Source organism: Pundamilia nyererei, unplaced genomic scaffold (assembly GCF_000239375.1).
Source record: "Pundamilia nyererei isolate P.nyererei 1_Seehausen unplaced genomic scaffold, PunNye1.0 scaffold00044, whole genome shotgun sequence".
In the NCBI taxonomy this organism is placed as follows: domain Eukaryota; kingdom Metazoa; phylum Chordata; class Actinopteri; order Cichliformes; family Cichlidae; genus Pundamilia; species Pundamilia nyererei.
The window spans coordinates 435,794-450,138 of NW_005187445.1; the positions used below are offsets into that span (position 1 = coordinate 435,794).

The 14,345-nt window shown below is 39.8% G+C and overlaps 1 protein-coding gene across 1 annotated transcript in view; it reads right to left on the bottom strand.

Annotated features, from left to right (window-relative positions):
- The window catches only part of LOC102197279 (oxysterol-binding protein-related protein 2-like), an 18,825-nt gene extending 7,329 nt beyond the window's left edge, over positions 1-11,496 (bottom strand). Inside the window, exons 1-11 of the mRNA XM_005731812.2 lie at positions 11,399-11,496; positions 10,987-11,132; positions 10,808-10,880; positions 5,783-5,858; positions 4,421-4,555; positions 4,046-4,143; positions 3,777-3,959; positions 2,156-2,263; positions 1,983-2,072; positions 1,775-1,901; positions 1,223-1,342 (exon numbers count right to left, since the gene is read on the bottom strand). Coding sequence (XP_005731869.1) covers positions 1,223-1,342; positions 1,775-1,901; positions 1,983-2,072; positions 2,156-2,263; positions 3,777-3,959; positions 4,046-4,143; positions 4,421-4,555; positions 5,783-5,858; positions 10,808-10,880; positions 10,987-11,023 — 1,047 coding nt within the window. The 5' untranslated portion in view covers positions 11,024-11,132; positions 11,399-11,496. The remainder of the gene's footprint in view (positions 1-1,222; positions 1,343-1,774; positions 1,902-1,982; positions 2,073-2,155; positions 2,264-3,776; positions 3,960-4,045; positions 4,144-4,420; positions 4,556-5,782; positions 5,859-10,807; positions 10,881-10,986; positions 11,133-11,398) is intronic.
- Positions 11,497-14,345: the final 2,849 nt, after the last annotated feature.

Consider the following 14,345-nt stretch of genomic DNA (forward strand, 5'->3'; position numbering starts at 1 on the left):
TCAAAAGTTATACAAAAATGGAAACTAAAATGTGAAATAACATTTGGTGTAAACTCCATGAGGTAAAGCTAGCATGTCACACGTCTTCCACAGTTATACATATGTGAGAGCAGATTGTGTGGTCATTCCATAGGAAAGATGTCACCAATGTCTCCCACCTGACACCCAAGACCCTCAGAATGAGCTGTGCATCTGTACAACACCTTCAGCATAACTTCGACGTTACAGGTACATCATAATGGCAAACTCTTATGAAACCCAACATTGTAACTTGCACAGTAACCTGACATGTGCTTCCCTACAGGTCACCAGTGTAGGAGGTAGAGTGGTGGATCGATCCCAGACACCTCTCACATGCTGAAGTGTCCTTGGGCTAGGTGTGTGAATTTTAAAAAGCAATTAGGCTTAGATAAAAGGGTAGAATTAATTTAAGTGGGTGAATGAGACCTGTAGAAACCACTTTGAGTGCTCAACTGAGTAGAAAGGCTGGTTATCTGAACCAGTCCATTTACTGTGACAGGCTGCCTGTTTCCTCGCACCCATTTACATCTACTACCACTTACAACCACCTCGACCATTTTCTCTCTAGACCAGAAATGGTTGAGGAATCATGGTAATGTGAAGCGCACATCGTAGGGCACATATAAGCAGAACTGATTTTTCTGTCTGTTCAGACAGCAGTACTTTTCCTGAATGCTTTTTGCTACTGTGATACACCAAATACCCCCATAAAGCTCGTCTTCTCTTCTTTTCAAAACCATTTGAATTTTTGTCTCTAGCACAAACAGTAAGGGAGTTATCGCCATTCAAAGAGCGCTTGTAAAATGGGCCCTCCGGTCAGTTCGATGGTGAAAAAGACTCAAGTCATCTCATTTTTTCCAGGATTTGTAAACCATTAAAAGAGGCATGAAATCTTCAGGACTGAAAAGCAGATTTAAGTTCTGTTGCAAATGATCATGAGATCAATGAAGTGCTTCCCTTTAAAGCTTAGTAAAGTTAAACTTTAGGCACTCTTTGTGCAAAAAGATGAGCAGAAAATTTCAAAGAAAGCACCATGTGATTGTATAATTTTGCATGGCCTCATTAAATATACTAAAGCAAGCTCATTATGAGGGTGTGAAGCCGGGATTTTTATTATATTTGGCTGATTTTATACAGTCAAATACTTTCCAGTGATAACTGAACAATATTTCTGCAGGAAATGCCAAACCTCATCACCGACCTGTGCTGAGTGAGCGGGCCGAGATGTTATCCTCCACAGTAAGGCACTTCCTGGTATCACAGTCACAGTCTCTTGAACTTCTGGCATCTCATCTGCCTCCTCTGCTTCACAGCTACGCTCCTACACACAGAGAAACAGACACACAGCTAGTTAAACAACTCCGTCTAACGAGTTTGGGTTTACATTACAAACAGTTCATGTGCAAACGGGTGATTAACAGAACTACGGTCGCCACAAATTCAACACGTCTCTCAAGCAACGATGCATGTCATTGCAAGACATCATGGATTAGTGCTGGCAATGATCTAATCAACACTACACTCTCAACATAACTAGACAACAGCAGCAGCACACTACAGATATCAATACACTTTCACCTTACCTTCTACTAAAGCCACTGCATGTTATTGTGAAAGGAAAAGATGCAGTTTAAGAGAAGAATTTCAGAGTTGTGAGGAAAAAGTCACACATCAAACATGTTAAAGAGAAATGTGAGAGCAAACTCAGAGGGATTTCATCTCAGCTTTCAGTAAAAGCAGAAACGATCCTCACCTGTCTCAGCTTCTTTGACTCGCCCCCGCTCTTCTTCTCCGACTTCTTGTACGCTTCATAAACCTTGGGGTCCACGCTGTACATGCACTCTGTCCATTTCCCATACATAACTCGCCGCTTCTTCTTACTGTTTCAACAACAAACTCCATTTAGAGAAAACCAACACAACTAAAATTCACAGACAGTGATGACGTGCTTAGGTTCTTACCTTTTATCTTGGATATGACCTTCTACTTTGTGCAGTTCCTTTCCAAACATCCCACAGGGTTTGAAGTTTAGGACACACTTATCACCCGTCCTGACGAATTAAAGGCAAAATTATTCTTTAATAAATATCGGTGATTCAAAAAGCTGTAAGTTTTCAATACAAGTTTCCATTACCTGTGGTTGACTATCTCTACAGTTCCATACTGTTCAATCCAGAGTTTTCCCAGGATGATGTTATGCACACAGCACATTGGATTCATCCACGTGTAAGCTTCTTTATGTCTGTCACAAAATCACAACATCTTAAAGGACCAGTTCGACATTTTCTAAATAATAATAAAAACTTCAGCACTCACAATTACATATATAATGTATTTAATATAACACAGCAGTGAGAGAAAAAAAGATGCAAATCAGCCCGTGGCTTTCCCCTGCTGTGCTATATTAAATACATGAAATACAAAATACAAGTTCGAGAGTTAAGCATGCTGTGGGTTTTTTTCTAAAATGATATATTAAGTTAGCGTTTTACTCAGCAACCCAAAAGAAGTGGAAAATAACCAATAACGCTTATTTTTCAGCAGGGAATATATTAATAAAGCCCTCATTTTATCTGTCAAACACTCAGCTTATGACATTTCATTGAGCTAATAACTCTGCTGAATACATGCTTAAGGAAGACAGATTTTTATATCAATGGTTCATCATTTCACATCTAAATATAATTTAAAAGTCTCAAAATACAACTGTACGTAATTAAATACACTTACTGCTCATCCATAACAATAACTCTGAAGATTTTGTTAACCCATTAGATGCCAAATGAATCTTAATCAACTGAAACCTCAGTTTCATACGATCGCCACCTTCTTTGTAAATCCCCTTTTCGTCAGTGTACAAAAGTTCAACTACATATTTTATCCCTGAGATAAGTCAACATAAAAAAAAGAAACGCAAGTTTAACAATATGTCTCAGTTTCTGTACATGAAAAAAGAAATCCCGATGCAATAAATTAAAGAAAAATTACATGAAAAGTTCTGGCCTGTCATTACCCAGACTGTCCTGCAATTCTAGTTTTTATTAATTCCCTGTGGACCCACTCTAAAAAAAGGGGGAAATTTCTATATTAGTTCATTTTAAGGACAGGAACTTTTCTGTAATTTAATGGTTTATCTATTACTTAATTATGCTGTTGTAGTACAAATAACCACAAGGAAGGTCCTTGTCAGTACAAAAGGTGTAAAACGCAAAATATAAAGAACCTATGATCTGAAAACCTCACAGAGAAAGCATCTTCAACATCACAAACATCCAATAATTAACTGGATGCTTTTATTTTTTTATTGGACTGAAGTTAGGGGAAAATTGCTCAGTGTGTCAAACGTCAACAGAGTGAGTTTACAGCACTCATGTTCAATGTGATAATACTGTGTGTAGATAAATTCCATGTATCAGCACATCTAAAACGCTCTAGTTAACATAATTTCTTGCTTGTTCAGTCCATAAGTGAAATCCGGATCCTTTGAGGTTTTATTTATAGTTTTAAAGAGTTAATTAGGACCAAGTCATGAGGAATTTTGAGAGCTTTGAGCAGACCCAGATTAGTCGTTTAACCCTTTCCCATGACAACGCTAATCTAACCAGCTGCTGCTTGCGGCTTCTTCAACATGAATGAACATGAGGTCATCCAAAGTTCAACATGTTATGAAAGTTTAATAATGCAGCTAAAAGCCTAGCACCAGCAGAAAAGTGGGTGTGCAGAACACTAGATCAATAACTGCAGGGAAATCTCACTTTAGTAACTCCAGCGTCATGGTGCCTTTAGGTTCAGCCTCCACACTTTTGCCCCAGAACTTGAGCTTTGGGTAGATAGAGCCATGAAACTCAAATTCTTTCTTCAGCGACTCGGCGTGGAAGGCACTGATGGGAGGGTGGTGGCTCACCTGCTCCGAGATCAATCTGTAGCCTTCGTCCTCCCTTAAAAAAGATGATTTGAAATAACTGGATGACCTGAAGTATCATCATAAAGGCATAATGAAGCTTCAACCCATCCTCTCCAATACCTTGTGAGTTCATAGGTCTCCCCCAGTAAAGGATTGAAAGGCTTTCCAGTCCTCTCCCATTGAGATGCTACAGCCGAAACAGCAAATGCAGCAACAACCTGTCACAGAGATGTAACGTGAATCAGAGCCGGGCTGCAGCCACTGACAGCAAGTGAAAAGTCATTTTTAGAAAACAATCCCTCATTCCTGCTTTTCTAGTGTTTATTTTGGGTTTATTTTTGGTTCATACACTTAAAAAAAAGAAAGAAAAAGAGCTTTAAACAGTTCATTATTTTCCTTAGCAATGTTCAGAGGAAATGTATTTCTGGGAGAAATTTAAATACACTGACAGTATTTTTAAAACATCACAACATCACGTGTGTGTGCTGCCTGTACCTGCATGCGGTCTATGGAGTCTGATAAACTGCAGGCTTTGTGGATGAGGTGAGTGTGCTCCATGTACTCGGAGATTCTCTGGAGAAAGCTGAGCGGCTCGTTAAACACGACCGGCATTGCTATTTTGGACAGCTCCTGTGGCAGCACAACAAAAACAGTCAATCACTCTCATTCAGAAAAATAACTCAAAGGCTGACAGAAATTACCTCACTTCAAACAACTTATGCAACACATTACTTAACTTACAACAAACATTCACCGGTTTTAAAAAGCAGGAGTAACAATAGCACAACATTCACATTTACAGTTCAGATGTTCATTTAATTATTTTGGTTATTTTGAAATGACTTACAGAAGCAAATGTAAAGACGAGTTCAGTCAAGACTGATTTTGTAACAGAGAGATTAAGTAAGCAAAAGCACTCAGTTATTCAAAGTTGACCTGTTATGCTTTCACCTTGCTGTCAGCAAATATGGAAATTTCCCTAATATGGTCATCGCAGCTCGAGTGTGACCACAGAAGCTCTGCCCACATGGTTACAAGGAGCAGCCAATCAGAAGACAGTTGGATTAGAGGGATGGGATAAGACAAATATGGATTATTTCTAACCTAACTGTGCAAAGCAGCTCTACTAGACTGCAAGAATAAAAATGTGAAAGTGAAAATAAGCAGAACAGGAAAATATAATCACTCCAATCTTAAATCTGATCAACCCTATCTCTAATAATCAGCTATGTACCGCAGGCCCTCAAGCTGGCAGAGGTTAAACCTTTACTTAAAAAGCCATCTCTAGACCCAGCTGCCTTAGCTAATTATAGGCCAATTTCTAACCTTCCTTTCATATCAAAAATTCTTGAAAGGGTAGTTGTCAAACAGCTAACAGATTATTTGCAGAGGACTGGCTATGTACAATTTTTAGACTGTAGCTTTCTTTTCTCACAGTTTCATTTGGAGATTGTGAAAACCAGAGATGACATAATAGGGACACAGCTAGAAACTAGTAGAAACCTATAGGCTAAATCAGATATCTCACCCCTGCCCCTAATGACAGCTGAACCAGGATTTATATGAGCACATTGTGTTGCTGCACCGATGCATGCACACAGCTTAAGTTCACAATAGTGATGGGACATATTTCCACTTGATAGTGCAGTCGAGTACTTTTTCTTTTCTTTCTGTAGTCATTAGTAATTATAACTACAGGTACTGACACTCTGGACAGACCATTAATGAAGCTATAATATGACGCAACTTTGTGTATAAGTATTTCATGTCACAGTGACCACAGAAATGAAAATCATAGATTCAAAATCAGCACCCAGCAATATTACTGGAGACAGACATGAGTTTGGTAGGACTCACCATGCCGATGCATTTCTTCAGAATATTCCAAACACTGAAGTTATTTCTGGAGATCATTTCAGCTGGCAGCTTTTTCCTGGATCGAATAAGAAAAACGATATTAAGCAACAAAAACTGTTTTAATAGATATCAAGGCCATTATCAATTCTGCTTGGGGCTCATATTTCTCATTAGCTCTCTTATTGCTCTCTTTTGCTTAGATCTTTGATAAAAAGTTGTGCTAGCATGCTGACATTACCTCTTATTCCAAAATATATGCAGGGTGGACAGCTCAGTTCAATTTTATTTATATAGCACCAAATCACAACAACAGTCGCCTCAAGGCGCTTTACTTAACTTTGGCTCTTGGCGAAGGCGGTCGCACTTTTCTGCTCTCCCTTCCCTTATCTTCCCTGCTTAGCGTCTTGTGTCCTTGGCTAGTCTCATCTATTTTCTTACTCTTTCCCTGGAACACTTTCTCACAGTCTGTTCTCTAAAACCTAAAAGAGGAATTATGGATTTGATCAACTGGTCCCTGAACACAACTGACATCCTCTTCTCAACGAGAAGCCTGGGCTCGGGTGAGCCTGAGTGTCCTGGAGTGTCCCTGCCGGATACACGATGGACGGGTGGCATAAGTGGAGGATGGCAAGACTGTCGATCGAAGACATCGAAGACATCTACCTGTTCGGAACTATGATAACAGGGTTCTTGCTGATTGCTGATCGGAGCTGGCTTGGCCCTAGCTTATCGAAGATTAAAGAAAGCGGAATTGGCTGTTCAAAACCCCACAAGGCTGCCCGCTGTGTTGAAACGATTGGACGAGTCGTGAGTTCTCAAAATGGGCTCATTGAACGCAGCACGGATAAGATCTTGGAGAAGTTTGAGGCTGCCGTGAACACTCAGAATAAGACCGCTGAGCGAAAATTGGATAACATATTGGAGAAGGTCATGGCAGTCTTGAGTTCTCAGAATCTGCTCTTTGAGCGCAAGACTGATAACATCATGGAGCGCAAGATGGATAACATCGTGGAGAAGCTCACGGCTCTTCAACGGGAGATTGAGAGACCAGTGTTGGACTGCTAGAACAGCTTTGAAATTCACATGAGTTGTTCGCACTAAAGTAAAAACCACCATCATTTCATGCGGCTACCACTTCGGCGCCAGCTGTGGTCTCAAGGCTGGAGCTGAACAAAAACACCCAGATAGTTGACTGTGCATAGATTGTTTCTTCCTATCCTACGTAAGGCCACCTGGGTTGGCTGGAAGACTTTACTTAGCCTGGCAGGGCGAAGGACACTGTCTCAGCTGAAGTCTGGACACACACACACACACACACTTTGAATGAAATGGATGAACCAGAATTGGTTTGTAAAAATGCTGCAACTTCAGTGATGTGGCACTGGTTTAGCTTTCGTCCGTCAGATACACAACAAAGCACTATTTTTGGTAGCGCATGCTAGCGGGCCGTCGTTATTACCGTGTTCTTTGGAAAATACGGCACACATAAAATCAATCCTTTGATTTTTCTGAAAATCAACAGTGCCCCTTATAATCCCGTGTGCCTTATGTATGAATTCTGGTTGTGTTTACTGACCTCGAAACGATTTTATGTCGTACACGGTGCTGGAAAATGTTTTAGTACGACTTTGCCAAGCTACGAACCCGCACAGCTTGATGGGCATTACGGCTATCGTAGGGAGGAGCCTCGTGGAGTGATACGCACTGTGCTTCAACATAATATTACCGTATTGTGTGTGTGTATAACCTCTTTCTAAATTTTGTGGATATTATACATGGTTACGCTGAGGATATGTCGGCCAATTTCCACTGGAAATGCCTTTTGGTTAAACTGTCAGCAAGGAATTTGCATTTGCACGGTAAAATTTTTATATAACTTTAATGCAAAAAAACAGCTGCTTGTTTAAGTGAAAATACGTTGATTTTTTTTAGCACTAATAAAGTTGTGGAGTTGTAAAGTACTTTGTCTAGTGTCAATTATATCGTCAGTTATATTGTTATCGCAAATTTTCAAATGTATATCGTGATAAATATTTTTGGTCATATCGCCCTGCTCTACATGCAGGTATACACTCATCCCCCCTCCCCTTCCAAACGCCTTCAATGCTTATTCCCTCCCGATGCAGACGGTGGATCAAAGGGGACCAGTGCATATGCTGCAGGCCCAGATGCGCTGTCTACACGGGCTGTCTCTCACCTTTTACCCATCCCTGTTGCTTGTCATATGTTTCTATGGTGTATTGACAGTCATGTGCTTTTTGTGCCGGGGTGTTTTTTTTCTGCTCTCAAACTGTTCTCCCATTAGGAGCTCAGTCGGAGTTTTTTTCTCCTCGTCTCACCTCGTGTTATGTATTTTCGTTGTTTTTTTCCTATCAGCCTACCTTTCTGACATGTCTCCCAATGTGATGTCTGTGTAAAGATTAGTCAGAGGGTTCCTTTGTAAGTGCGCATGCACCATTAGCGTGCTGCCTGCTGTAACCTATAATTTCCTTCGGGATTAATTCTATTCTGATTCTGATTTATATTGTACATTATATCCTATAATAATAGATACAGAGAAAAACCCAACAATCATATGACCCCCCTATGAGCAAGCACTTTGGCGACAGTGGGAAGGAAAAACTCCCTTTTAACAGGAAGAAACCTCCAGCAGAACCAGGCTCAGGGAGGGGCGGGGCCATCTGCTGCGACCGGTTGGGGTGAGAGAAGGAAGACAGGATAAAGACATGTGGAAGAGAGATTGTCAGAAAGACAATCATACCAACAGATAATTTCTAATCACTAATTACCAAAACCTAACATTCAAGTCTTTGGGAGGAAGCTTTAATATAAGATGGGAGCATGCTAACTCCACATGACCATCCACCTCTGGAACATCTACTGCAGAGGTGTCCAGAGACCTTCTGGCAGAGGACAGCGATGGCAGAGTTGGTAAAGCAGACAAAACCAATTGCAGCCACTGGGGTTGATGTGATCTTCTCTAAACTATTTTAATCTAATCTGTCACACTCAAATAAAGCACCTCTGGCAACATTATTCACACTCGGTCAGCTGATACAGAGGATGCCCAATCTTCTGCATGATGCAAAATGCCACAAATTTCAGTTAATTTAAAATATGCTTAATTTTTTGAAGAATGTAATTCACAGTTTTAAATTACTCTTAAATACAGACATAATTTATTTTATCGTCTGAGGTTATAACTGTCCTCCAAATTCTTTTCTCCAGTTTGAATATCTATTAGTAAAATTAGTTGTCAGTACAATGCTTTTTATGTTAATATAACATTAGTGGACATTGGTACTGACATGCATTACATGGAATATGTAATACACAACTGGCAGGTCATATATGAGTATTGGTTTAATTCAGAGATGCAACACTATTCTTTCAAATAATATCCCCTCGTTTTCTGATTTAATGAGTGTTTTAATACAAAGTAGCTCCCAAATCGTGCACCCAAACATTAATATTGTAAATACACAAAAAAAATAGTGAATGACATTTAAATTTACTATATTAGTACATATCAATAGCCCTAACTAATAGTGAGGGGAAGAGAATTTGGGAAGAAGTGAAACTGATCACTTTTACCACCTAAAGAAAAAGAAAACAGGCAAATTAAACCACCGATGTCGTGGCTTCAGCTGGACTCAGGATGTCAACAGCCTTCAGCTCGAGTGTGTCATTAATAGAGAACAACTAATGCTAACATGGTGGCAAGCAATTTAAAGAGGCAAGAGGAAACCAAGCATCCATTCAGCGAGAGACTTTGCCTACTGTGAAAGAGCACAGTATCTGAACAGGCAGCAATAACATTTATTTGACTGTGTAAAAAGCGTCTGATAAGGAGGTGGATGCACGTTATAGTTCACCTCGTTATAGTCTGTGAATACACGCAAACCTTGGAATCTTGGTTTTCTCTTTTTTCCTTTTGAAAATTACTAAATGTGTATATATTCAAGGATTCCAAGGTGTTCAATGTCATTCTAACACATGTATTCACATGAGGTGAAACAAAATTGTGCACCTAGGTTCTGTGTAAAAGCCAAGAGAACACAAAAGAGCAATACAGGAAAAAGGGAAAAGAAAAAGTATATACAGTGTCAGTACAAATAAGACCATTTCCTAAAAATAATCAAATTGTGTGCAGTGGAAAGACAAGTGGCTTCACATGTCTGTTTCCTCTGGCTGGGAGCAGCAGAGACTACAGAGCACCACCAGAGTTCAACCGTCTTGCAGCCTGAAGAAGAAGCTGTTCCTCAGTCTGGTGGTTCTGCAATTGATGCTCTGCAACATCCAGCCTGAGGGGAGTGGGACAAACAGTCTGTTTCCTGGGTAAGTAGGGTCTTTCAAGACAGAGAGGCCCTTTTGCTGCTAGTGTAGATGTTTGTGGTGACGGTGGTCTGGGGGATGCTGCCAACAATGCTCTGTGGAGCTTTCACCACCCTCTGCAGAGCCTTCCTCTCTACCACAAAGCATGACATCCCACAGTGATGCAGGAGCACGGGACACTCTTCACCACACATCTCTAAGTTCAGAACTCATGATAGATCATCTGTCTCCATCTTACTCTATCTCTAGAACCCTCCTCTCACACACCAACCCTTTCACTCTTGCTGCTATCCTTCTGTCATAAATCACCCCAACACTTGTCTCCTCTCCTAACTACCTACAAACTCCTTTTCACCTCTCTTATGCACTGCCCATTGCTTTAAATGGTTGACCCCAGGTACTTGTGCACCTTCACTCTGTTTGCTCCTTGCAGCCTCACTAAATTTCACTACTCTTTTCTCTAAAGCATACCTCCACCACTCCAGGTTCTTTTCCACCTGCTCCCACCCTCACTACAGATCACAATATCATCTGCAAACATCATAGCATCAGGGAGACTCCTTTATCAATCTCTCCATCACTCCTGCTTTAACCTTTCAGAGGATCGAGGTGATCACTCAGAACAGCTCTGCGTCAATGAAGTGATTATGTTTTTCCGTAATTATTCCCCGCGTGTGCACGGCCCCTCACCTGCGCTCCCACACTCCATTCTCCTGTGTGGCATCTTTAAAGCTGACCTCGCAGGAATCATCTGACTCCAACCCTGGGGATGATGAGCAAGAGCGGGAGTAGGAGGAGAAAACAAAGTAAGTATACAGGAAATAACTATATATAATTAACTAATTTGGGCCTTCGTCGACATGTCTCACCTGTCTCAGCGTCGAAAAACTCCTCCTCGCTGTTCATACTGAGCAGACAAAGTAGCTGCAGGTTACTCAGAAGTCATGTTTCCACCGTTGGCCTGTCCCTGGAGTCCAGCCTCCCTCCGAGCATCACAGACAGCAGCACCCACCACCTACAACGACACCGGCAGCGTCAACACCAAGCGCATGAGTAATGTAATCAAAACAAAAACAGCTTCCTCTCTGGCTGTCAGTCGCCGTGCTCCTCTAAAAAAGCCATTAGTTAGCTTTAAGACTAGCTAACGAGCCCTTAGCATCGCTGCTGCAGATGGTGTAAATGTCCGCTGGGCAAAAAACGATGTAACAACATCAACACAGTCAACAACAAACCACAGCCGACACTGGCACGGACATTTAAACACAGCTCAGTCACATATACCTGTGAGTTCAGGTAAAATTAATGCTCCGGTAAAATAAACAACCGAGCACTGTGGTGCCTCTGGAAGTAGGCGGAAGTGGGCAGCAAGGACACCACGATTGGCAGGTTCGTCAGCCAATCAGAGCGCAGCATGCAGAGGTCCAGAAAATAAAGGGCAAAGAGCAAACGTGGGGTCCAAAGGCTATTTTTGCACATAACCAATAATGTGACATTAAAAAAGGCAACACTGGGCTCAGGCTGGATGGACCAGACTCTTTAAATATTAATATTAATATGTGTTAAGTGATTATTATAAGTTTATTATTTTATTTTATTTTATTTTATTTATACCAGTAACACAGGCGCACATAGAAGCTAAGGGGTTTGTAATCGCGAGTTTAAAATGACCAAGACTTACTAAATATTTAAATAAATCTGCAGTTGTTTATAAGCATGCAAATTATTAGGCTGCATTATTAAACTGTACCTTAATTTGTACATTTTGTACGATCTTTAGCTTTTAATACAGGTGCAAATTCACCCCTGACATGGAGATAAATAATGGATTGATGAGTTTGTGGTAACATCCTGAGGCAAGCTTAGTTCATGTACATTTTGCGTGGTTGGAATGATGGATGGGTGGTTTATTATAGTGTAACATTGAAGTGCAGGTAAAAAAAATATATCGAAAGATGAAATATCAACGGGTTGTTTAAAAATTCTAGAGGTTTCTTTTGTTTTTATTTGTTTTTAACATTGTGGAATTTTCTTTTAGGTTTTCTTTTAATTTTCTTTTAAGCTTCCTTGCCTGAAAAAGGAAAATCAGTGTTATTTTGTGCTACAAACTAAGTGCTAGTTTTCATTTTTCAATTGCTGAAATATTACATTTTATCCAATAATTAGACTATAAATCTATATTAATTCAACCAAATCATTAAGGAATATGGTTTCATTGTGTCAGCCCTGTGATATAAAGCCTACATTTCCACATGCCACTGAATTTCGTATAAAGCACCCACTAAGATATTTAATTGATTCATGTTGAGATGATAAACAGTGAGGCAGTACGGAAGCCCATCAATAAATGGCAAAGAGTTCATTCTCTTTAATAAGCCTTTAAGTGCACATAAATGTTAAATCATTATTACAATAAATTGTTGTAAATGCATTGTGGTGCAGATGCACTGTAGCGTTTGTGCAGAAGGTAAGATCAGTTTGTCTGTGTACCTTCTCAGCCATCCAGTTCATTGTAGTCTAAGGAGCTTGGACTGAATTCTTGAGGAAATTTCACCTCTCATCCAAGAGGGTTCTCCATGTTAAGTCATTATTATAAAAATTGTTGTAAATGGATTGCAGTGCACCAAGAAGCCTCTTGAATGCTTGGATAAGAAGTGAAACATCTAAAAGTAATTTAAAGAAGTCCAGTTGCATTCTTCACAAGCTCCTTAGAAGTTAAGATCAGCTCTTTCTGAACACTGAAGATTAAAAAAGAAAAATGTTATTTTTCACAACCTGACAACCCAGATGTTCTTATAATGGTTCATAAAGCACTAGTAAATGATTCATAACCCATTAACGCTATCACTGAAAAATGTGGCAGAAAAAGAGCCGCTTATGTAGTCAGCTGAAAAGCAGGTGGTTTTGACACTTGACTCAATGGAAGCATTATCAACATTATCTTAAGAGCCATTTCTTTTTTTTGTGCCTGTTCTGTGATGGGTGTCTTCATGGACATCACCACCCTGTGCATCTCCACTCATCCACTCTTGTATCCAGAGAGCAAAGGTGTGACAGAGGTGTGGAAGGACGATGGGGGAGGAACCCGACTGTTAATAGTATAATAGCTGCCCGATGAAGATTTAGGTTGTTGTTAGCTGGAAGAGGAAACATCTCATGTCCGTTACAAACCACAAAGACCTGCCTGTGGTCCTTTCAAACACAGCTCCATTATCCACAAGGTGGCAGCTTTACACAAACATCCCTCTTGCTTTATTCATTCTGCTAATTTTTAATTTTATTTTTGCAGACACTGGTCAATATTTCAAAAATAAATTTCAGTTTAAAACTAAATACGTATTAAATTAGAGCAACACTACACAGAGGGGAATTGTGCAAACACCCTTTTAAAGGGGAGACCTGTAATGTTTGAACTTATTTTCTGTAATATATACAATGGAAGATGAAATGCTAAGCAAGGTTTAAAATAATGAGGTACAAGCAATCCTTGTGAGCCACAAAACTCAGGCTTCATCTGAGCTAAATGCTCCATTTCAGGCATTTTTTTCTACTCCTTGCTCTGTTTTCTTTTTATTTATTTTATTTATTTTATTACAGCAGCACCACCTACTGTTCTAACCCTGTGTATGGCATGCAAGGTGCAGCCAATCAGAAGAAAGCTGGCTGAAAAGCAGATGAGCTGAACTGAATTGATGCGAATAGAGCATCAGTGAGGAGCTGCAAAAAGACCTGGTATATATAAAAAGATTATTATGAGCTAAAACATGCAAATGTAGTCTGTTAGAGACGGATAAAAAATGTAACTGGGAATTAAGATAATTTATTCATAGTAGTAGTCGGTTAGTTGGGTTAATTGCTTGTCAGATTTCCAGAAAGAGAAAGTGGAAAAAACTGCTTAAGAATCAAAGAGAGACCGGAAAACCGTCAAAATAAAAGCCTCCAAACTGCCTCTCTACATCAGGCGTATGGGATGATAACAGTATGATAGCAATATGAAAACACGAGGTAACAAACACTTAAAATTGTATCTTTTGTATGGAAATTTACAAAATAAACTTAATCATTTATAATCCTAGGCCTACACAACATTTTTAATATCGGATTTGTTTTCAAATTCATGCTGGTTTGTAGCCACAGTTGAATGTTCTGGGAGAGTGTGTGTAGAATAAACATAATATGTACTCTGACCAAGATAAATGGAGAAAAAAAAGAAAAAGCAGAGAAAACGACC